Raw genomic sequence first — 25426 nt, forward strand, 5'->3', positions numbered from 1 at the left:
ATAATAATAATAATAATGCAGCTGGTAGGTACTTCATTGTTTTGTACCATGCGAAAGTTTTATTTATCAAATGAGAATGTGTCAAGTGATATAAAACAGAGTTAAAATGATTGCATGTAATAAATAATTATTACTTTCTACTTGAAAGCATTTTGTAAACTAACATAAGAAAGAAATAACAAAGACAAACAGTATGTATATAATATGAAAATGATTGCACATTAGTTTTGCAAATAAATTTTGTAAAATAATTATAAGTCAGTGAATTTAATAAACATAATTGAATCTCTAGTCTTATATAATGACTGTAAAATTAAAATTTACAACAGCATAAGATTCATTGTCATTATCTCAGTTTTGACTCACCGTCATGATATATTACTATCGCAGGGGGTTCGGTGGTTGTACAGCATAATATATAATATTCAGTTTTCAGTATTTTTACATGACTTTCTAATAAACTCCAGAATTCACGTGAAGTAGGAATGTGTTTATTTGCATCTTTACTTATGTACAAAAAGCCCTACACAAGTGCTCAAGCTTAATATGAAAATGTAATTAGGGCAGAGAATCATTGTGTCTTTTGACTGAGCCAAGTGTAGGATTATAGACATCTGTGTGTGTGTGTGTGTGTGTGTGTGTGTGTGTGTGTGTGTGTGTGGGAGGGGGGGCACGCGCGTGCACATATACATATGTATATATTTCTGTAAGATATAATAAAATATATATTTTAATAGCCTTAAAATATAAGTCTCCTTTGTGTTACCTACAATGGTTTAACTAGAAAATTGCTTCACTAGCATTTGGCGTTTTTCTTAATGTTTCCTATCTCTGTAACGTTTGAATTGATTTCGGACACACACCAAGAATCCTTGTATATCATTTGACTGAGCCAAATGTTCTTGTAATTTCTTTTCTATTGGCAGATGTGTGTTCATAGAAACCACTGTGGACAAAAAAATACATAACATTTAAAAATCGCAAACTGATGTGTATATATTTACGTAAAGTATAATATAAATTTTATGTATTGCACGAACATATTTTAATAGCATTTAACTATTTAAGTTTCCTTTGTGTTACCTATAATGGTTTAACCACAAAATAAGTTTTACACATTTTCCATTTTTACATGTCAAAAGTTAATACAAAGTAGTGAAACTCTGCACCATTAAATTCTGTTGTACGTAGATAATAGTTGCATTACAGGACAACAATCTTTCAAATATAATCTCCCTCTGTTTTAGTATGACAGTATGATCTTGAGATGGAGTCCATGTTCAAAACCTGAAAGGGTGAGTGGTCATAGGAGCAATTATCCATTTTGGATTTTAACTGGGGCAATAATTACATGTTTATCTGAGTCTGATCTGATTAACATAGCTATCAGAGAATCAAAAGATAACATCTGTCAGAGTTACCAGGAGGAATGTTTTTGGGCCCCATAAATTACCTGCTCAATTTTATTGGAAACCAAGAAATGATAGGTTGGATTTCCATAATCCACAAGCTTTCGAGCTTTATAGCGTCTAATATGAGCACTGATGATGTACAAGGATTACCCAGACAGTACTGCACCACATTTTTTTTTCCTTCAACAATTCTTTATTGAACATAACGGGAATTACGCACATCAAAGAATGGTGTTTTATCTACACACCCTATTTTTCCACATAATCTCAATCCCATTCTACAGCCTTCCTCCAGTGCGAAAAAGGGGCGTGTATGCCCTGTCGGTACCAATCCTTGTCTTGGTGGTGGAGCCAGTGCTTCACTGTGTGAATCGCCTCCTCAGCGTCCTCAAAATGTCTTCCATGAATTGCATCCTTTAATGGTCCAAACATGCGGAAGTCCGAGGGGGCTGGGTCAGGTGTGACAACTGTGGATGGTCTCCCTGACCGCTGCAAATCGGACAGCTCTGTCGAACCACCTTCTGATGACCTCACCCTAGATGCCCAGCAACTAACTGTACTTCTGTCAACAGCAGATGCTCCAATATACTTTGCACAAGGGTTTGTGGAGGGGGAGGGGGGGAGAGAGAGAGAGAGAGAGAGAGAGAGAGAGAGAGAGAGAGAGAGTGTGTGTGTGTGTGTGTGTGTGTGTGTGTGTCTGTGTGTGTGTGTGCGTGTGTAGATCTGTCCAATGGTGAGGTCTTCGGCACCTTTACACTTATGAAAAACAAATGTGGAGATGAACTAAAAGATTTGTACATGCATGCACTCGAAATGACCACACAGTCACTCTGTATCACATACACTAAACCCAATTAGGAGGGAAGAGAGCTAATCAAGAAATTAAAACACAGAGAAAACAAAACACTGAAGAACTAAAAGAAAAGCACAGGGACATGCGACTGGCTGAACACTTACAAAAAACGAGGGTGAGCCAGCCACCCTTTGACACATAAAGAACATCTCCCTAAAATCTCGTTTAACATGTTGGACATTTCACAAAACTTTAAAACTCTAACCACATTAGTTTAATCATTACGTAAAATAGACAGCAGGTCCGCAAGCAAATCCACCGCAGTCCACTTGTCAGTACATAAAATGCAGTCCAATAAAATGTGATGCACCGTGATCTGCACACCATAAGCACCACACACTGGAGGGTCCTCTCACCGGAGAAAGAATCCACGTGTCATAGGGCTGTAGCCTATGCAAAGACAAGTAATAAGGACCTTGTCTCACCGGCGTGGCTGGAAGGAAGTACTCCACGGCCCAGTTAAGCGCTTGATGACACAGAGCTTGTTATCTATCACTGTCAGCCACTTGTCTTTCCATCGACACACGACTTTGTTCCTCAACAGCAAGGTGATAGCATGCAGGGGGATAGCACACCGAAATACCAGAGGATCGCGACATGCCTCCTTGGCTGCTCGACCCGCCCTTCCATTCCCCGCAATTCCAATGTGCCCAGGTACCCAGCAGAAAGACACCTCCTTCCCCAGTCGTCGTAGCTGTAGGAGGACATCCTGTATATTAGTGATTACTGTATCTGCTGGGTACAAATGTTGGAGAAAGTACAGTGCCCTCAGAGAATCTGAGCAGACGAGAAATCTAACACTGGGAGAACATCTCATCTGCTCCAGTGCTCACGAGATCGCATATAATTCTGTGTCGAATACGGTAAATTCTGGAGGCAGTCTGACCTTGAGGACATGATCCAGGAAAACAACAGAGCAACCACTAGGGTCCCCCTGCTTAGACCCACCCGTAAAAACAGCTACTTGGTCGTGGTACTCATATAAAACATCAGAGAATATTGCATTAAAAACAGAAGCAGGAATGCTATCTCTTCTACACAATACCAAATCTAAAACCACTCTGCATCTCTCCAGCAACCAGGGCAGCAGATAGTTAAAACCCTGGATGTGGGGTTGTACTGGCTCCACAACGAGTGACTTCAGCACACACACTACGCAGATCCCAAATGGCATCGTGGCTCGTAGACAGTTGGAAAAAAGGCATTCCATAGGTGGACGAGCAACAGTACCAGGTGTACTGGTATGAAATGAGCGGGGTTTTTGTGTGTGTGTGTGTGTGTGTGTGTGTGTGTGTGTGTGTGTGTGTGTGAAAATGAAACACTAATTTAGAATTGAAAAGTAAAAACATTTTATTCAAAGTACTGACCATGGCTTTTTATACATTTTGACCACCTTTCTGGCAATTTGTGGACACCACGCCAATAGAAATGTTCATCTTTTGAAGCAAACCAATCAGACACCCAATTTTCGACTTCTTCGTAGGAATCAAAGTGTTCCTCAGCCAATACATGTCCCATTGATGAAAACAAATGGTAGTCGGAAGGGGCCAAGCCTGGTGAATACGGCGGGTGGGGTAGCAGCTTTATTGATGAGACAGACAATCTAACATCTCTGCTCATTCTTGTATATTCGAAGAATTTGTATGGTGATCTCTGTAGTTGATGATACAAATATGAAATTCTCCATGAAGATACCTCCCCTCATGAACTTCATGCACAGCGTTCCTATTCCATCTCATTTTCATAAGTAAAGCTAATTTTGTTGCCTTACTCTTGGGCTACAGCATTCTGCAGTTTAAGGACACTGTTTTATAGTAACAGCTGGTCAGCTCTAGTGGCCACATTGTAGCTGGAGATCGTCGCTTGCACACAGGGCTCCCAAGCATATTGCCTAAAGCTGCCACTTGCTGCTAGAGTGTAACTTATCCAGATATAATTCACTGTCAGTTGATTTTGATGCTTCTGTAGAATGCAGCCTTAAAAAATAAAAGACTCCGATTCCCTCGAACATGTACTACAAACCACAATTTTAATTCACGAGCTGTTCATACAATACATCTTAAATACTGTGAACTGGAGAACACTTTCCAAAATATCACTACAGATGATGAAGATTTGGATGTACAGTCATTCATCAGTGCTTCTGGCTTGCTTAGCATTTTCAATAAAACTCAATTCCTTTTCCTGCTTTGCCTTTACAAAGAAATCTTTACCTATATTGACCATCTCTGTGCACTGCTTCAATACAAAACTGCAAGTGTGACATGTGGCAAAGTCTTACACACCCCAGTGTAATGCATGCAGCAACTGGAGTTTCCAAGGATGCAACACTGAATAGATGACCACTCAACAACTTTGCTCGTCTGTGGCAAGCATGAGGACCTCCTGGACAACTAGGAACCAATCCCCTAGCAGAAAAAAATGTACACCACACAGAATCTGCTACCGAAGGAGTGCACTCGGGCCAACATGTCCGGACAGTGGAAATGGTTTTCTGAAAAAGTGAGTCGGCAGCAGTGGCAGCTACAACCTCCAGCACAATCAAAGGATAAACCAAGCAATGTTTGCTGAAAGGTGCCATCCAAACCAAGAACTAGAGCCTTCTGTCAATTTAACTCCGAATGGGGCCAACCCACAACTGTAGTAGTGCATTTGCATTAGCATGCTGGGCAGTGGACAGGCAACAAATGTCCTAACAGTAATTGCTGAGAAAGAGAATCGCAACCTACCTCTGCGACCAGTGGGCAGTCCAATCCAGTAAACCACAGCGATAGCTGAATAAGGAAACTAGGGTATTGCGGTCGTTGATGAATAACAACTACGCTCCATGCTAGCACCTCCTTTTCCATTTGTGAGTAGTTATGTTGCACCGCAAAAAATATCTTAAACGCTTGAGTGATGGGCTGTTTGGTGCCACCTGACTTCCGAAGGGACAGAACCACATCAACACCAGACTGTGATTCATCGACAGTTTCCCTGGCATAAAGGAAGCCAAACAGAAAGCAGAACACAAACAGCTTGAGAGACTGAAATTCCTGTTGCCAATCCAGACCACATGAACATTGTGGAAGGGCATCAAGCACATGATCCAAACAATGCACCATCTTGCAACAAAGGCCATTTTCCAGAAGGTATTGGAAAACTGCCTGAATATTTCGTAAATGCTCCTCTCGTGTATAGACTGATGCTCAGATGATGTTGTGGTAGTTTACACAACAGGGAATGTCCTGAATCAACTCCTCGAAGTATTGTTGATAAATTCCCAGCACAGATGAGATTCCAAAAGACAAGAATTTGAGTGGTAAAGCTCAAAGCAAGTGTTGTGCACAAAGAAATTCCAAGAAGCCACAGCCAGCAGCCACAGATACGTATCGCGCAAGTTGATGTGTGAACAATACTGACCTCCTTACAACTTTGATAGCAACTCCTCTGGCCACAGAACTTCATATGAATCTGCAACACAATGTGAGCTGGCTGGCTGACTGTTTAAAATTATCGAAAAATTGCACGATGCTGTCTGGTTTCTGGATCACCATTAAACGGGTGGCCCACCAATTCAACGAAATAGGAGAAGCCCACTAACTCAATAAAATAGGAGAAACAACGCTGAGGTCCTGCCAATGCTGCGACTCAGTCTTGACTGTCACACGGCAAAGGGTATAGGGTAGGGACAACAAAAGTTAGGTATCAACAATTACTTAAGTGAGATGTCTGTCTCAAAATTTTCTGCCCAAGCCACGGCATTCACAAACAGCAGGTCTTATGACAATACCATGGAATCCAAATCTGGAAAGGGGACCACTGAGACTTTTATCAACTACCCTGAAGCCAAAATGGAAAAGGGTCTAACTGAAAAACATTTTGTCCAAATTGTGAATTTACTGCTAACAATATAAGTTGCCATTCCACATTTTTATAACAAGCAAAGATGCATACCTCAAAGGAATTCACTGTTCACTGTAAGACACAACTTGATGTAGTGGCTGTCGCAGCACAGGGCAGCCCAAGAGTGTGTATGTATCTGCGTTAATAAGGCTGACCTTTGCTGCTGTGTTAACCTGCCAAACAGTCGACTATCCACTACCAATGACAGCATAAAATGCTGGAGCGATGCTTAGGGGGATCTGAGACGGCCTCCAAGTCCAGGGGAAACACTGGAGACTTTGACATCTGTCCCACAGCTTGCTGTCACAAAACTGTTGCAAAATGACATATATTGCAGCAGACCTCACAAAAAGTTGGCATTCCTGTCGAAAATGCGCTAAATGACCATCAGGACACAAACACCGGTGTGCCCATTGAGTGGGAATAGGTACAAAAGGAAAGTGACAAAGAACCTGACAAATGTTCTGAGTGCAGATTATGACATTTTGATTAACAGGTACTCACCAAGCTTGGCGTGGGCAACGACAGGCAGCGCTGTGAAACCTCTGCACTCTAATAGTCAATGGCAACAACTCTAATCGTCAATGGCAACACACAGCATTCAAGTGGAAGGCAAGGACACTGAGCTCACCAAATGGTGCACTATTAGATCACTACAAAGCACATCTAATTTTGCCATCTGCCAACTGCAAAAAGTATGTCCCACACCACTCCCATAAGTTCATGTGATTCAGCACTCTTAGTGACTTTGGTTGTAGAAGGATCGAAAAAGGCAATCTCAGGGGGAGAAGAGGGACTGGTCTGAGATAGCTGAAATCAGCATAAGAACTGCCGGGAAAGACTTATCACCGCCAACAACTAAACACCTAAGTCAGTGCCTCTCCCCATGCCATGCTTCACGTGCTCCCTCTGTAACAGCATTCTGTACTGTTCCATTTTGATAACTACGCCTGCTCATCTGCATGCATCTCTACATCCACTGACCAGCTTACTAAAAGAAGCCCAAACGCTACCCTGTGAGGAATCTGTTTGGAAAGTATAAGAATTTTTTGAATTTCAGATTCATGCAGCTGTTGTATGTTTCAAACTTTTTGAAACCATCGTTATAGTAATTAGTCTTACAAAGAAATGGATCGCTGAACCCCAGGGCATGACTAGAAACAGTACATTCAACTGCACTTGTGGAGCTTCTTTTCAAGATGAAATGCTTCATGATGCCGTTATTCAGAATCTTGTGGACCACAGAATACATGTTGAGATTCTAAAGTGTCACAATCCTTGTCTCAATGATGTAACCAAAGGTAGGAAGTACAATAGGCTGCAGAATTTGTGCCTGTTGGCAAAACACTCACCGCAACTAGTTCTACGCATAGCTCATGCTGACGACAGCTGCAAGCCAATAAACCAAGTCTCCTCGCATGCACAAAAAGTGAAAGGCTCTGTCTCTCGCACAATAGATTCTTCTGAAAGTCATGAATGACAGCCATATTCACAGACCAAACCATAAACTATTCATATCTTTACAGATCTGCAATCAAACTGTACCATTTCAGTTGTATAGTGGTGCTTCAATCACACTGATTAATCACACTGCTTACAGGCAACTGGAACACACTCAGCTCATGTGTGCACCTCACAGCCTACAACAGACACAGTAATTTTTCTTGGAACATGCATTTTGCAAGGAAAACAATGAGATAATACAACTACATCAGTGCCATTCACAGTAGTTCAATCATGCTCGAGTCCCAATATTTCTGACATGGATGCAGTTGATTTGTTTGGATTAGATATTCATTACTACGTGCACGCTATTGATGTACACGTTTCCCATGCCAGCATTCATTAATGTGGACATTTGTTCAGTGGCACATTGGGGCATGCAAAGAATAATTTTCAAGCAGACATTGCACTCAAATACTTGACCCAAGTTCTACCAGCACATCTGGTGCCTCCCGCCATTTGCAATCAAGCTGCTTCCGAACTCAAAAGGTTGGAACAAATTTGTGTGTTTATACATATTCCTGCTCGTCAATGGGCACCTCATCTGGTTATCACCAAAACACCTCTGGTGTAAAAATCCCCCTTTCTAATTGACAGGAAAATGAAACAATCATTTCATAAGTTGAAAAATGCATTGCCTAGTCACCCATGGATTATTCGTTTCAACCTGCAACAGCCACTAGTGCTTGCAGTTGATGCAATAGGTGTGGTTTTATCTCAAAAGGTTGGAAACAGTGAATGATCCACAAAATTTGCATCTAAGATGTTGACCATGGGCCAAGTCAACTACAGTCAGCTGGAAAAGGAAATCTTAGCATGGTGCGGACGTCTGGTGGAGACATGGGGCTGTTTCACATCACCTCCATGTTAACAAATTAAGCAAATCGCAAAGAGGTGGCGTGGCAGGAATGCACCTCATCGTGGTCTGCGCCATGTCTGTTTGTCACCACATGTAGTATACAAAAGGGACATGTGGCGGAGATGTCCAAGTGGTGCACTGCTGTTCTCATTAACCCTCTCATGCACGAATTATCAACCCAACATTGAAAATAATTTCTAATACATTATTTGGTTCCTTAAGACCTACCTTATACATACTTCATCATAAATTATCTAAAATAAATAAATAATAATAATTCCATAGACCAACAGCAAGGCGTCCTCAAATGAGGACAAAGAACACAAAAACTCAAACGTTTTACATATAACATTTATTAGTAATATCAAAGAATACATGAACAGTGTGCACTATTTTGTATTTTGTCGACAATGTAATTGTTTGATGCTCTCAGGGCACACAGCAACTTTACACTTTTCACAAATGTAACGGGTTTTCCAACGGTAGTCCCGATCGTGACACCTGTTGGCATTGGAACCACCCGAGTTCGCTGGCCAGTTTGATCCACCATCGAAGCGTAATTCGTTGGGTACCGCATGACAGGCTCTCTATTTTGATTGTACAGACAGCAATGGGCTTTCATCTGATGGCCTGCCTCTACTCTTTCTTGTAATCTCTGCTTTCAGTTTGTATATTAGCCCAGAGGCGACTACTTTTGAATGCTAACAAATCCATATTTTCTTTTTCACTCATCCTCCACAGTATCCATGCATTTAGTACAGTCACATTTAGCATGTGGTAGAAAATCCTCACGCACCACCTAAGATTTCTGGTGTCATTTCTATAGAGGGTCACCAAAGAATCCATTAGGTCAACTCCACCAATGCAGTTGGGTCTTTTGATCTCTATAAACTTCTTTTCCTTTCGAGAAAATCGGGTTGCAACACCTTCAGGTTCTCTTCCAGCATATGACGATACAACAGTTACAGGTGAATTGTCAATCCATCTCGTGACAGTAACGCCTTCTGTTGATGTCACTACTGAGGAACTGCCACGTCCCTTCTTCTGTAATTCTTTTGCCAACTTCAGTTTTTTATCTGCTCCCTCCAGTCTGTTATCGCGAATGGTACCAACATACCATATGTTTAGCTCTTTCAGTTTTAGCACCAAGGGAATGCTACTGAAGAGACTGTCAGCATATACTTTGTGGTTCTTTCCATGAATGTCATGACACATGGAGCACAAAATCTCCTGCTGCCCCAAATTCTGAGATATTACTGCATCCTCCTCCAGTGCACTGAAACAGTTTGAAGCAATAAACATAACCAGACACACCTGCACGCACCCACATTTTGTAGCCCCATTTCTTGGGCTTTTTGGGAAAATACTGCTTCAATGATGATGTCCCTTTGAACAAAATCACCATCTCAACAACACTGAAATTCTTCAGGTTTGAGAGCCCTGTGATAGTTATCATGCAGGGCTTCCAAAATTGATTGTAATCAGATAGCTTTGTCAGGAGGAATTGTAGAAACATCTTTGAAATGTAGGAAACGGCACAGTTCTTCATATCTCCAGCACGGCATAGCATCAGCAACCAAGTTCATGCTTAAGCCAGTTTCCTCAGACCAATACTGTCGTATTCTTGGATATCTCAAGTAAGTCATTACGAGTGTTATTCCAAAATATATCTTCAGTTGAGAAACAGAAGTAGAGAAAAATTCTTTTCCTTTCTGATGCACATATAAGTTGGTCTGCTCATCTACTGCAGCTAAGAGTTTCTCTGGAAATAGCTCCATAAAGAAATCAAGGGGACTTTCTCCAGTAATGCACACTTTTGCTTTTCCAGTAAATGGAGGCACAATAACTGACTTGTCCAATTCACTGAACCAAATCACATGCCTTTTAGGACATTTTGTTTATATTCCTGGTTCAGAAGGATCTCTTCAAATTTAATTTTCAACCTCAGTACGATTTGTTGCACTTGTTTCATTGTTGGGAAAATTTTCATTGTCAGTGTCACTTGTTTCTGAAGATATATTACAAGTATCAGTGATGAGGTCCACTTCAAATGATGGGTCGATGTCAGAGTCATCACTACAACCCAAATCATCTTCTGAGTCAGCTTCCAAAACCTGTAGAATTTCCGCATCACTTATAATCTGGCGAAAGTTCTTACTTCGTTCTTTATTTGAACGAATTCTATCGTCCTCAAATATCTTGGCTGATGAATGCAGCCTGTCTGTCATCCTAAAGGCATAATATAGATTTACTCACTTTTTGGAAAATAACTATAAAATCATGTACGCATATCGAACTAATTTTCTAATGTTTGTCTCCAGCCACTATCTATGTTAGTATACATCAAAACTGACTACGTGACCGAGAGCCACATACAGTAAAATAAGGTACTATAAAACAGAGGAGAAAAAAGACAATACTCTGTATGTACTGAAGACAGTAGTGTAAAGTCATCTTGGCAGATAAAGTCCTCAAATGAGGACACAAGTAATTTTTATGAAAAACATTTATACGATTCAGATATGTGCAAAAAGTGTCAAATAATTTGTAATAAGTATTATCAAACGTATTATAACACATAGCTTTCCAGAGAGAGCAGTACTTTTCTCACAGAACAATGTCAAACTTTCACAACACAGCTCCGTAATTATATCAAAAATGGAGTGACAAATCTAAGGTTTCCACGTGCCAACCACCAACACTGCCATCTAGGAGACATTCTTGCAACTATTGTAGGTCCTCATATGAGGTGCCTGTGCTTTTACGATCACCTCAGATGTGAATGATGACAGAAATGACCCGAAATTTAAGTGTCCACATTTGAGGACACGGCGCACAAGATGGTTAATTTGGAGTCATCCTATGTGCCTCAAAAATAAATAAATAAGAAACTATGTACTTGAAGCAAAGCTACATTGACTTGTGTACATTGTTTCTCAGTAAAATTTTTATCACATAAAAATTTAAAAACCACTGTTTTGGAATTTGTTCATGATCTCTTCAATGCAGTCTCTCTCATTCAATTTTGAAGAAACTATTCAAAACGTTTTTCTGACATCATAGAGTCTGACATCACAACTTGATAGTGCACTGGATTTATTTTCATTATTGTCAGTCACTATTTTGTAACTTCCCAAATATGTAAACTATTGGGCATATTTGGAAAAGTTTGCAGTGAAGAACATAGTCGCTGGCCAGTTTATGTTTGATGGGTTTTAGAACATAGCAATTAACATATTAAAATTGTTTTTAAGTGGAGAAAAAGAGTGATACCACTATCCAGTCCTGAGTAAAAAAGTGGCTTTTTGACATTTGGCCGCAACATGGTACAACGTACAACACTTGATGTTATGACCACACACTATGCGGATTTGTGGCTCATCTATCTTTCATGTTCAGTTTGTGAAGGCACTTACAATCACATTTTAAGTTAACATTACATTAAAAGTTATTTTCATTTTAAAACTAGAGGTAGACAATCATAAATCCAGCAGCAGAGCTGGCTATATACTGTATACGTAACGTTTTCTTGCCTACACTACCAGTTTCATTCACGAAACATTCAATAACTATTTTTGCTCACATACTGTCGAACAAAAGGCATGTGTTCCAGCAAGCAATGAATGAAAAATGGCTTTTACTACTGATATATCTTATTGACGTATCTAAAGTATTCTGTGTTCTACTATTTCATGCATACCTTTTTGGGCCTTCTTAATGCAGGCAGTGCACACGAGATAAAATGCCATTTTACATATTTTTGTAACAGTTATTGCACAATTACTTATGTTATCTATAAAAAAATTTAAAAAAGCACTATATTTTATTTTCCCGAACAAATGATGCCGAATCTATGCAGTTACAATATTGTGCAGCTCAAACACTCAAGTTTTTATGTACTACTTATCACAGATATAGAAACCTTATTTCGAGAAAGTACAACAACATTGGTCAAAATACATAATATTTATTTGAATACACATCTGCACAAACAGCAACAGAAGATAAGGAAAAATTTAAGACTATTCCTGTTGCAGCTGCACTAAATACGTACAGTCAGCATTACTTTCTCTGTCCTCAATCACTGGGTTCCGACAGATGTGCAAATCTACTATTCACTTTTTACTTGCTCATTGAAAATTCATTTTATCAACTGGGATATGCTGGCACTTCTCAAGTATGGCTTTCTTCTCACGACTTTTTACTGGCAGAGTAGGGTATTTTGACTGTTTTCTGGAAATTGTCTTAAATGATTAATTACGTCATTTTATGTTCCTACCACACTTTTTCCCCCTCTCAAATTTGAATATTCTTTTATAAAAATGAAAATGAAATTCAAATAATTTTAAAGCCCACTAAAACGCTCCAATCGACTCATGTGGCTGTGATGTCACTGGCTAGCTCACTGCCCCTACTGCCATAATGCTAATTCAGTGATGTCTTGTTTTGTGATTTACATTTCAGAAAATGGGTTACAAATGGTGTGTGGTACCATACTGTGCAAATACGTTTTCGAAAACTTCTAAAAAGTTGTTTTTGAGTGTTCCAGAGAATAAGATGCACTGTACAGGCAAATTGCCACCACGATGAGACAGAAGTCCAGTTAGTCAACTAAAAATATGTTGCACAGTGAAGTTAACATTAACTTGCCTCCGATATATGCTCTCCCACTGTTACAATGAAAGATAGTGTGATTCAATGAAATTAAACACTTAATGAAAATTGTCATTTTACCCAACTACTTTTAATAACCTTACTTACGTCTTGAGCACACTTATTTTTCATCACACGTTTGCACTTGTCTCATGCTCGAGAATGTATCTACTGTTTTTGTGACTCTCATAGTAATGCCTTTAAAAATGGCAGAAAATCTAAATGTGTAAGATTGATGAAAAACAAAAGTGTGTTCAAGACATGAGTACAGTTATTAAAAGCGCATCCAGATGGCCACGTCGTCTCATAGAATTTTCACGCAGATTGCAGCTGTTATCCAATGACACCTCAGTTGTTCAGTTGTTAGAGTGGTAGACCATCAAATTTTATAGGACAATGTCCATAGATCGCAGGTTCAAATCTAACCTGAAAAAAATATTCCTAACTTATTTGTAAAACGACTCAACAGTCCTCTGAGGTGAAAACCAAATCATACTTACAAAACTTCATCACACTGATCAGAAACAGAACATTGTTGTGTTTTCTTTGCTGTTTACATGCCCTTACATTTGCAATTGCCATTAACACACATCACTTTCAAAAAGATATTTTCTAGCTAATGTGACCACACACTTTATACTTTATTAGAAACAACATTTTTATCTTCAAACTGTCCAGTTAGGGTACTTATTGTTTAAACTTTTACAGTGTCATCATCTTACATAACGATGAAGTAAGTCTGCTTCAGATATTAACATCAGTTTACACTCACTAACATCACACCCCTTATGTTTGTGTAATCTGCATGTTGTATACACTTTATATCGCTCCGTATAACCTCATTGTTCTACATCTCTTTGTACTCTGAGAGTGTGGTTATATCTTCAGTATTGGCAATGCTTTCCAAAAACATCAACTGTCTGTCCGCAAAGTAAATGCATTTATCTTCTGTTGTCCATTTCTCAGACTAGGACTAATGTCAAATTATATATTTAAAAAATCCCACAATCGAAACAACTGCTACATTTTCTTTTGCTAATGCTATTTTCATATTTCATGTAAAACTTTTAAAAATGTTTAATGCTTCCAGGATTTGACCTTTTTATCTGCAGTCTGATGCACTATTCGTTATGCCACCGAACACCTGCTATAGGCTGTCTCTCAGTTTCTTCAACATAGGAAATCAGCAATACGTTTTGCCAAGAATAATTTTATTGTGCTTGGGGCATAGCTCACGACTGACAGTTGACAATCTAATTACAATATACCTATTTGCCAAAGTTCTACAAATCTTTTGTTATGAGCAAGTTTAATGATGCAGGGAGCAGAGAACATAATGTCTGTCACTGCACATTTCACCGTTCAAAATGGGTGGGGCATAAATACACAAAGTTTCGCTAGGCTTCCATTATCAGCGTTCATAGAATTCCTTTCCACTGTTACTTAAAAATTATAATTGCACTTTCTGTCACTAAACAGTTAAACTGTTTGCAGAAACATTATGTAAAACCCTAGCAACTTCAGCTAACACTCCTTAACAAACGTATAGCTTTGTCTTACTCATAGCCTGTGATGCCACCAGAACATCAGGTAATAACAGAGCGTTTTCGATCATGTAATCAGATCTTGATATTTAACGATTTTTGAGCTTTAATTACGTAAAAATAACAAGATATTTTGTGAGAATATCAGCTATAAATGTTATTTATATGTTATAATCAATCAGAATAACAACAATCAGAACCATATTTGTGACACAGGAAAATAGCCTGTTTTATCACACAAGATATAGAAAACTTAACATTATCTTTGCTGGACATTATGACTTTCCTTTCTCCTTAGTGTAGAAGGTCTATCATATGACAAGTGTAGCCAGACATACTCTGTTACTTTGAATGGGGCTGTGTGCCACCCTTGGTCTAGTGCACTAAGATACCTGAAATCCTCTGGTTCTGTCTTGCATGGAAGGGATTTGTTGTCCTTGACACTGACAATGACTGGAATCTAGTTGTCTGGCAGAGAGGACATTTTGTTACTCACTATAAGGGCTAATGTGGTAGGAAACTACACCCTGTGATGAAGATTTCTGGTCTACTACTGTGAGATATTTATGAGTGATCAGATTTTGGGAAAGAGTCCTAATACTCTGAACATCTCACAAAATACTGAAGTGAACATTCAAGTGAAAATCACACCAAAAAAAATTCTAGGTTCATTACTCTTCTCTGTATGCTGTGCTTCACTTTTTTCAACACAATACACTTTTGGGACATTCTGTGAAAGTGCTGGAAATTTTCGGAACACATGTTCAGTTTTTTCATTATGTTGAATGTGCCATACTTCTTTTCCTTTCTTGAAACATTATCAATGCACCAAAGATGATCTTCGTTGCTCAACATTTACGAGTTGTGTTATGAAGACTGCATATTCTGATCCACTCTTAGCACAATGGTCCCATTCTGTCTGACAGTGTCTATTCAATGTTGAGTGCTCATGCCCCGTCTGTGTCACATCCCTGACTCACCGCTACCAAGCCACTGTGCCCACCCATTTCTGTCTGAATTGAGGCTTAGCCATCATCTGCGGGATCAAGAAACTTCGTCAGTATCTGCAATGCAGAAATTTTTTTTCTCATGATAGGTCACAAGCCGCTGGCTGCTCTTTTTCATATGACAAAAGATGTGCCTGACTGTACAACACAGAAGCTGCAAAGCTGATCACTACATCATATAAATTACCAGTATAAAATTCTGTATCACTCTATGGCACAGCATTCAAATGCAGACAACCTGCCATGCAACAGGCACTGCTGCACCAGGAATTTTTTAATTGGTCTCAACCTAGCAGTCCTTGGCAACGCATCCACACCGATTTTCCTGGTCCCTTCTGGAACGCATTGTGGCCGATTATCACTGATGTGTGCTGTAGGTATCCATTCATAATTCACTGAATTCGACACTATAAAAGCTCTTTCATTTAGAATGTCTTGTTTAGAATGTTTGGCACGAACAAGAATTTCGGGCACTGGTCATCAGTTTTCTTTAAAGAAATTTCAACATTTTTGCCAACAAAAAGGGATGGAAAACACTTGGTTGTTGCTGTTTCTCAGCATCTATAGTATGCCATTTCACAATGCTTCACCAGCAGAATTATCACATGTTCGTTATCTCTGCTGCATCTATTTTGCCCTCAACAGCATGCTTCAGACGCCAACTTCGCAACGAAGTTCCACACAAAGAAATGAGTTTTCTATCATGACATTAACAAGCTTCAAAACTGGGAATCCGTCAGAGTCACTTCATTATACCACTCGTGGCTAAACAGGCACCCACTGATGGCATCAAAATCAACTATGTTTTTGTGATTACTGTGTTCCAGTTGTAGATTTTCATTTTCAGACACTCTCTCTGCAACCCAGCCTGCTGTGCCCAAGCAGCTCTCGCCGTTTCTGACATTCGGGTGCATAGGCCATCAGACGATACTGCCATGGAAGTTAATCACTCCCTGCCTACACAGCCACTACTGCAGTATTGGCAATCACAGTTCACAGCGACGACATCAGTGACGAATATTGAGTCTGAATCAGCCACAAAAACTTTGAAGTCCACAACAGTACCCTCGCTGCACCCACCTGCGCCACTGGTTGGACATCCTACCTTCAGTTTTTTGACAGATGTTCTCGGTGGTTCAGGAAGGTTGAAATATGGGTTGGTTGGCACCATTTGCCATCACACCACAACCAACTCCATCAATAGCACCTTGGCACAGCCCTCCCCCACGCCTTCACCCATACCCACACTATGGAACAATGGTACATTATTCTGGGAGGTACATTATTCTGGGAGGGAAGAGGGGTGGGGTGGGGAGTGGTAATGATATTTACGATGTCTTTGTCGACTGAAATATGTCTTGATGAGTCTTGACAAAATACCCCCCTTTTTTGAAGTTTTTTGAGTTATTCAGACTTTATCTCACTTCCTAGTCATCAAGACTTTTGATATTATCTCCCAAGGGAATAATGAACAAATGTAAAACATAATAAACTGTGTCAGATTTGAGTACCAGCATAATATGGGCCCCATTTTCAATGCACAGCCATCTTGTCATTCTTTTTTTAGGGCCCAATAGGCTCACATTGCAAAACCAAACATAGTTTTTAGATGTTTCCAGAATGAGATTTTCACTCTGCAGTGGAGTGTGCGCTGATATGAAACTTCCTGGCAGATTAAAACTGTGTGCCCGACCGAGACTCGAACTCGGGACCTTTGCCTTTCGCGGGCAAGTGCTCTACCATCTGAGCTACCGAAGCACGACTCATGCCCGGTACTCACAGCTTTACTTCTGCCAGTACCTCGTCTCCTACCTTCCAAACTTTACAGAAGCTCTCCTGCAAACCAAGCAGAACTAGCACTCCTGAAAGAAAGGATATTGCGGAGACATGGCTTAGCCACAGCCTGGGGGATGTTTCCAGAATGAGATTTTTCACTCTGCAGCGGAGTGTGCGCTGATATGAAACTTCCTGGCAGATTAAAACTGTGTGCCCGACCGAGACTCGAACTCGGGACCTTTGCCTTTCGCGGGCAAGTGCTCTACTTGCCCGCGAAAGGCAAAGGTCCCGAGTTCGAGTCTCGGTCGGGCACACAGTTTTAATCTGCCAGGAAGTTTCAGTTTTTAGATGGTTTGGAACATGATTTTTCTAATGTAAACTGTTTAAAAGAATTTGCAAAAGACTTGTAAAAGTCGGTAAAATAGCCATTTCTGGTATTTTTATAATAATTGTCAACTTTTCACTCAATAACTGGAAAGTAATAAGGAAATGAAATGTTATATTGTGAGACCTTGTATTGTTAAGTTATTAGGTGCAATGTTTCAGGCGTATCCCACAATTACTTCTGGAGATATAAAAAGCTAAACTTCACACTCTTTTGGAGCATCTATATTTCTGACGGACTTTGCTTCAAATTACTCACATGTAAATCACTCAGGAATTTTTTTATTATTATTTCACTTAACAGAGCGCAAAATGTTGTACAAGATGACCTAGTTTTATTTCTTGAAAGAAAATATTACTGGAGATAATATGCCTCGAAACTTCTGAAAACTCAAGGATGCACTGTTGATAGCTGAACTACGGGGTCAAACAAATGACTATATATCAGGAAGTATTGAATTAATGATTATGAAAGTATACCAATGTTCTTTGAAAACATGTGCAATTGTTCATACAAAATTACATCAAAATCCATGATGTTCATGTGGGAAATTCCACAACCTTGTTGCGATGATCCTTGATGCAAATTGTCTGTCTTTTGTGCCACTTACAACTTGTTCAGTCACATAAAATGTCAATAGGAAGAGAATGGGCCGAAGTCAAGCGAGATTTCGAGTAAAAATGTAGAATCGAGGTAAACGTTAGTAGCAAGAAACAAAAAAAATGGGAAATTTTTAGCATTGATCGTATGGGTATCTCACAAGGGGCTACGAATTTACAGTGTAGAATCACAAAAAATGTAATTCAAAGTTCCTCTGTAATGATATAGGCTTCAGAAGGAGTATCTGTCCGAACACACTTTTCAAAGGGGTCACCGCATAAGAGTATCAGTGGATTTTAAATGCGGTATTGATGGGTAACTGACACTAAGGACAAGCCACTGTATCATAGGTGTGAGAGTAGAACTGCAGAGCATTGAGTTGATTGCAGAAAAGATGGCACGAGTAGCACTAAAAGGCAAGGGGGATTCATGTATTCCTCAGGTGCTGAAATCTGGGAGAAGTCATTCTAGTCATTGACCTTGCTGTCCAATAGATAATTACGAGTGCTGAAAACACTTGGCAATGTAAAGGGGAGGGGTGATAAATGAAATAGTTCTCCCACCTCCTGATAAAATATGCCTCTACTGGAGGAAGGTATGAGCTGCAAATCATTACACAGGCATACTGCTGGATACTAAAGGCAGCATCCTTGAGTACGGTATCGGGTACTACAAGCTCGCTAAAAGTGGATGACTGTACTAACATCTACATCCACACTCCGCAAGCCACCCAACAGTGCATAGGCAGAGGGTACCTCGAGTACCTCAATCGGTTCTCCATTCTATTCCAGTCTCGTATTGTTCGTGGAAAGAAAGATTGTCAGTATGCCTCTGTGTGGGCTCTAGTCTCTCTGATTTTATCCTCATGGTCTCTTCGTGAGATACATGTAGGAGGGAGCAATATACTGCTCGATTCCTCGGTGAAGGTATGTTCTTGAAACTTCAACAAAAGCCCGTACCGAGCTACTGAACGTCTCTCTAGCAGTGTCTTCCACTGGAGTTTATCTATCACCTCCGTAACGCTTTCGCAATTACTAAATGATCCTCTAACGAAGCGTGCTGCTCTCCGTTGCATCTTCTATCAACGCTATCTGGTACGGATTCCACACCGGTGAGCAGTATTTAAACAGTGGACGAACAAGTGTACTGTAACCTACTTCTTTTGTTTCCGGACTGCAGTTCCTTAGGATTCTTCAAATGAATCCTACTCCGGCATCTGCTTTACCGACGATTAATTTTATATGGTCATTCCATTTTAAATCACTCCTAATGCCTACTGCTTCCAGTTGCTGACCTACTATATTGTAGCTAAATGATAATGGATTTTTCTTTCTATGTATTCGCAGCACATTACACTTGTCTACATTGGGATTCAACTGCCATTACCTGCACCATGCGTCAATTCGTTGCAGATCCTCCTGCATTTCAGGACAATTTTCCTTAGTTACAACCTCTCGACATACTACAGCATCATCCGCAAAAAGCCTCAGTGAACTTCTGATGTTATCCACAAGGTCATTTATATATATTGTGAATAGCAATGGTCCTATGACACTCCCCTGCGGCACACCTGAAATCACTCTTACTTCGGAAGACTTCTCTCCATTGAGAATGACATGCTGCGTTCTGTTATCTAGGAACTCTTCAATCCAATCACACAATTGGTCTGATAGTCCATATGCTCTTACTTTTTTCATTAAACGACTGTGGGGGACTGTATCGACCGCCTTGAAGTCAAGAAACACGGCTTCTACCTGGGAACCCGTGTCTACGGCCCTCTGAATGTCGTGGACGAATAGCGCGAGCTGGGTTTCACATCATTGTCTTTTTCGAAACCCATGCTGATTCCTACAGAGTAGATTTCTAGTCTCCAGAAAAGTCATTATACTCGAACGTTGGAGATATAGGTCTATAGTTCTGCACATCTGTTCGACGTCCCTTCTTGAAAACGGGGATGACCTGTGCCTTTTTGGAATGGGTCTCTTCTAGAGACCTATGGTACACTGCTGCAAGAAGGGGGGATGGGGGGGGGGGGGGGGGGGGTGGCGGCAAATTCCTTCACGTACTCTGTATAAAATTGAACTGGTATCCCATCAGGTCCAGTGGCCTTTCCTCTTTTGAGCAATTTTAATTGTTTTTCTATCACTCTGTCATCTATTTCAATATCTACCATTTTGTCACCTGTGCGACAATCTAGAGAAGGAACTACAGTGCAGTCTTCCTCTGTGAAACAGCTTTGGAAAAGACATTTAGTATTTCGGACTTTAGTCTGTCATCCTCCGTTTCAGTACCATTTTGGTCACATAGTGTCTGGACATTTTGTTTTGATCCACCTACTGCTTTGACATAAGACCAAAATTTCTTAGGATTTTCTGCCAAGTCAGTACATAGAACTTTACTTTTGAATTCATTGAAAGCCTCTCGCATAGCCCTCCTCACATTACATTTCGCTTCATGTAATTTTTGTTTGTCTGCAAGGCTTTGGCTATGTTTATGTTTGCTGTGAAGTTCCCTTTGCTTCTGTAGCAGTTTTCTAACTCTGTTTTACCACAGTGGCTCTTTTCCTTCTATTGCGATCTTGCTTGGCACATTCTCATCTAACGCATATTGTACTCTGGTTTTGAATTTTGTCCACTGATTCTCAACACTATCTGTACTTGAGATAAGACTTTTGTGTTGAGCCGTCAAGTACTCTGAAATCTGCTTTTTGTCACTTTTGCTAAACAAAAAAATCTTCCTACCTTTTTTAATATTTCTATTTACGGCTGGAATCATCAATGCTGTAACTGCTTTATGATCACTGATTACCTGTTCTGCGTTAACTTTTTCAAATAGTTCGGGTCTGTTTGTCACTAGAAGTCTAATATGTTATCGCCAGGAGTCGGTTCTCTGTTTAACTGCTCAAGGAAGTTTTTAGATAATGCACTTAAAAAAATTTCACTGGATTCTTTGCCCTTGCCACCCGTTATAAACGTTCGAGTCTCCCAGTCTATATCTGGTAACTTAAAATCTCCACCCAGAACTGTAACAATGTTGGGAAATCTATTCAAAATATTTTCCAAATTTTCCTTCAGGTGCTCAGCCACAACAGCTGCTGAGCCAGGGGGCCTATAGAGACATCCAATTACCATGTTTGAGCCTGCTTTAACCATGACCTTCACCCAAATTATTTCACATTTCGGATCTCTTTTAATTTCCTTCAATTCTACTGCACTTTTTATCACTATAAACACGCCTCCCCTTCACTGTCCAGCCTGTCCCTGCGGTATACATTCCAATCTGAGTTTAGAATTTCATTACTGTTTACATCTGGTTTCAGCCAACTTTCTGTCCCTAGTACTATGTGGGCATTGTGACCGTTTATTAATGAGAGCAGTTCTGGGCCCTTTCTATAGACGCTCCTGCAGTTTACTATTACCACATTAACATTGCCATTCCCTGTTACGTTTTGCCTACTGCTATCTTGTCGCGTCTCAGAAGACATCTTGTCGGGTCTAGGGAGGGAATTCTCTAACCTAAAAAACCCACATGTGCACTCCACGCATACTCCGCTACCCTTGTAGCCGCTTCCTGCGTGTAGTGCACACCTGACCTATGCAGGGGGACCCTACATTTCTCCACCTGATAGCGGAGGTCGAGAAATTTGCACCCATAATCTCCGCAGAATCGTCTGAGCCTCTGGTTTAAGCCTTCCACTCGGCTCCAAACCAGAGGACTGCAATTGGTTCTAGGAACGACCTACAAATAGTTAGCTCAGATTCCACCCCACGAGCAAGGCTTTCTGCCTTCACCAACTCCGTCAACTGCCTGTATGAACTGAGGATACCTCTGAACCCAGAAGGCAGGAGTCATTGGTGCCGACTTGAGCAACAATTTGCAGTCAGGTGCACCCAGTGCTCTCTATCGACGCCGGCAGGGCCTCCTCCGCATCTCAGATGAGACCCCCGGCAAACAGACAGAGTGAACACTGGCCTTCTTCCCTGACCTTTCCACTACTTCCCTAAGGCACTCCATCATCCGCCTAACATTGGAGCTCACAATCGCTAAAAAATCCCCCCCCCCCCCCCCCCCATGTGCCTGCTCGGACCTTGGACCTTGCTGAAGGAGCGGCCACAAGTCCACTCACAGGCAGAGCGGGCAATGCCACACGGCCAGCCTCCACATTGACCCTCCATCTCGTGCAACACGAACGCTGTTGAACCCGCCACTCCCCATGGGGAGAGGGTGGCCCAACCGCACCCGGTACCTGCGAATATGTCTCAACAGCAGAGACCGTGGATGAAGCATGTAACACCTGGGGTGTACCATGCAACGCACAGGACTCCCCACTGCTGCTACACTCTGAGGCAGCAGCCTGAAGACGGCTGACCATGGCCATCAGCATGTTCAGCTGTTCGTGAACAGTGGCCAGCTCCTCCTGTGTCCATACACAGCAATCACACATCCTATCCATCCTAAGAAATCAACGATTTACTGTAGAGAGTTAAGAATCAACTTTTAACAAGACTGCTAATTCACTAAAGGCGGCTGATAGCTGACTAAACTGTGGTTACTAGACACTTCTTGTTGGAAACAATGAAAATAAGTACTAATGTGCCAATGCCTACTGAAGCCTTTTTCATGTTTGTTCAATTATTTCCAAAGATAGCAGTTTTCAATTGCAGGAAGGTGCTCTTCCAATAATCACAATACTTGCAGTGTGTATCATGTATGGTGGAGAAGAGGAACAAACCAAGAGTTTAGCCAGGTGGTGATAATGACCACTACAATTCCATTCCATGATCGTCTATAGGGGGAGAACAGGTATAGCGAAACTGAAAGACAGATGGGTTACGTTGTTGTTCGTTGGCTGGGTACCCATACAATAGGTGTAATATCCACATTTTGAGGTATTTCACTATAAGGGATGATTCAGTCTAAGAGCACCAGTGAAAGAGGCTTTTGGTTTACTTCTTATCCTTTCTCTTCTTCTCCGGAAAATTTCATTTTTTGAAGACTTGTCAAGTTTTATACCCAGGTAACAGGACAATTTAACTGTTTTACGTCCTGATGCTCAATATATTCTCCTACCGATTGTTATTTATGTGCAGGTCCAGTTTAATTACAGGAGGAGGCTGTACTTTGCATCAAGGATAGAGGGTTTCCAGCTGCAAGAGGAGAGTTGTATCCACTGACTCAGTATTGGTGGAGTTCAAGGGATGTGCTAATCTCTTCCTCTTTAGCGGATAGTCCATGATTGAACAGATTACCTGCTAGCTATAATCTTTGTAGAATTTGTTATCATACAAGCTGGTTGAAGTCAGTCTCTCTCTCTCTCTCTCTCTCTCTCTCTCTCTCTCTCTCTCTCTCTCTCTGGGATGGGGCACTTCAAAAGCGCTTCGAAGTATGTGTGTCTTCTTGTAACGTACTTTCCTTTTTAAAAATCAAGCAAACTTGCCAGGAAAGGTGACTGTCCATGCAGTTTCTGAACAAAGCACATTGTTCACCTGTGCAATCGTGTTGACAACGATGTCAGTATTTGGTTTGTGGGGCGCTCCACTGTGGAGTTATCAGTGCCCATACAAATTCCGAATATTTTCACTGTCCAGCCTTACCACTTTCCCGATTTATGATGAAATGATGAGGGTAACACAAACACCCAGTTCCCGGGCGGAGAAAAATCCCCAACCTAGCCAGGAATCGAACCCGGGACCCCATGATCCAGAGGCAGCAACACTAGCCACAAGCTGCAGATGAGCAATCATCATGTGCAATTCTGCTATAGTTTCCTCAGATGGGTCATGAAGTTCAGTGAAATCATAAGTGACCAAAACAGAGACATCAAAAGCAGCTCATGAGCGGCACCCCATAGGGCTTAAAAGTCAAATCTTTTCAGGTAAAAATTGTCCTTCAAATGACAATATTAAGGCACATGTGTAGATCTGGTTTTCCTGGCAAACAAAATGAATGTTGCTACCTTCATGTTTGTTCCAAGTTATCTGGCAGATTGGATCATTATCTCTCTGTGAAAGATAATATCTTCGCTCATCTTATACCTTTTGTATGGGGTAATAGTGACAGGAAGCCCTCTTAGATTGGTGTATGACAGCAAACTCTCTCAGCTTGGTGTGGGTCCAGAGTGCTCGAGAGTGCATTTCAGTCACCACTGTAATAAATAAGGATCCATTCTCCAGTTTTTCCAGGATTACTGCTTTGCCAAACTGATCTTTGGAATTCACAGTTTTGTTGGTGTGATGGAGTCATTACTTGTCTTAGTGTAAACTCACAGACATGGAAAAGTCACAACGTTGGGATCACAGATTTACTTCAAATGCTGTACACCTTTAGTAAGCCATTAAAACAACATAATGTACAAGTAGTAAGGAACAGTAATCTGGCAATTCCGAGAAAATCACAAGAGAAGTTTTACATGTCTGTTAGGTAACTGATGTATCTGTACGAAGGAACTGGCCATGAGATGTCATTGTGGTAAAGTGGTTAGCATTCGCATGTTGCAAGACGGTCGTAACGAGGCAACGGTTCGAGTCCTGCTAACACTTATTTTAAATCTATTTTTTTTTCCATCACTGGTTACATTATTTAATTTATATGACATTTAATTCGTAATACAGTGAAAAAAAAACCACATGCATTTTCATGAAGTTGTAGTGAATTTCATATGTTGTTTGGCTATTTACTGTTTGTAATTAAATTTTCAAGGACAAGGGACAGGCTTGGGAAGCCCAAGTCAAATCTTGATAAATAATAATGCAAATGACGTTATTCATAATCAGTAAGTCACAATGTGAAAGATCATAAGCGTAATGTACAATTACTCATCACATGTGCTTGCGATATCACATGTGGTAGGATGGTATTTGTCATGCAGACATGGGAAACATAAATTGAAACTCCATGCAAATACTTCATGCAAATACACATGGCCTTTTTTTCCATCACATTGCTTCTC

General features: G+C 40.6%; 1 protein-coding gene across 1 annotated transcript in view; it reads right to left on the reverse strand.

Moving 5' to 3' along the window:
- Positions 1-469: 469 nt before the first annotated feature.
- The window catches only part of LOC126191544 (uncharacterized), a 49518-nt gene continuing 24561 nt past the window's right edge, over positions 470-25426 (reverse strand). Inside the window, exon 4 of the mRNA XM_049932452.1 lies at positions 470-946. Within this exon, the coding sequence (XP_049788409.1) occupies positions 816-946 (131 nt within the window). The 3' untranslated portion in view covers positions 470-815. The remainder of the gene's footprint in view (positions 947-25426) is intronic.

This window comes from Schistocerca cancellata, chromosome 6, assembly GCF_023864275.1.
Source record: "Schistocerca cancellata isolate TAMUIC-IGC-003103 chromosome 6, iqSchCanc2.1, whole genome shotgun sequence".
In the NCBI taxonomy this organism is placed as follows: Eukaryota; Metazoa; Arthropoda; class Insecta; order Orthoptera; family Acrididae; genus Schistocerca; species Schistocerca cancellata.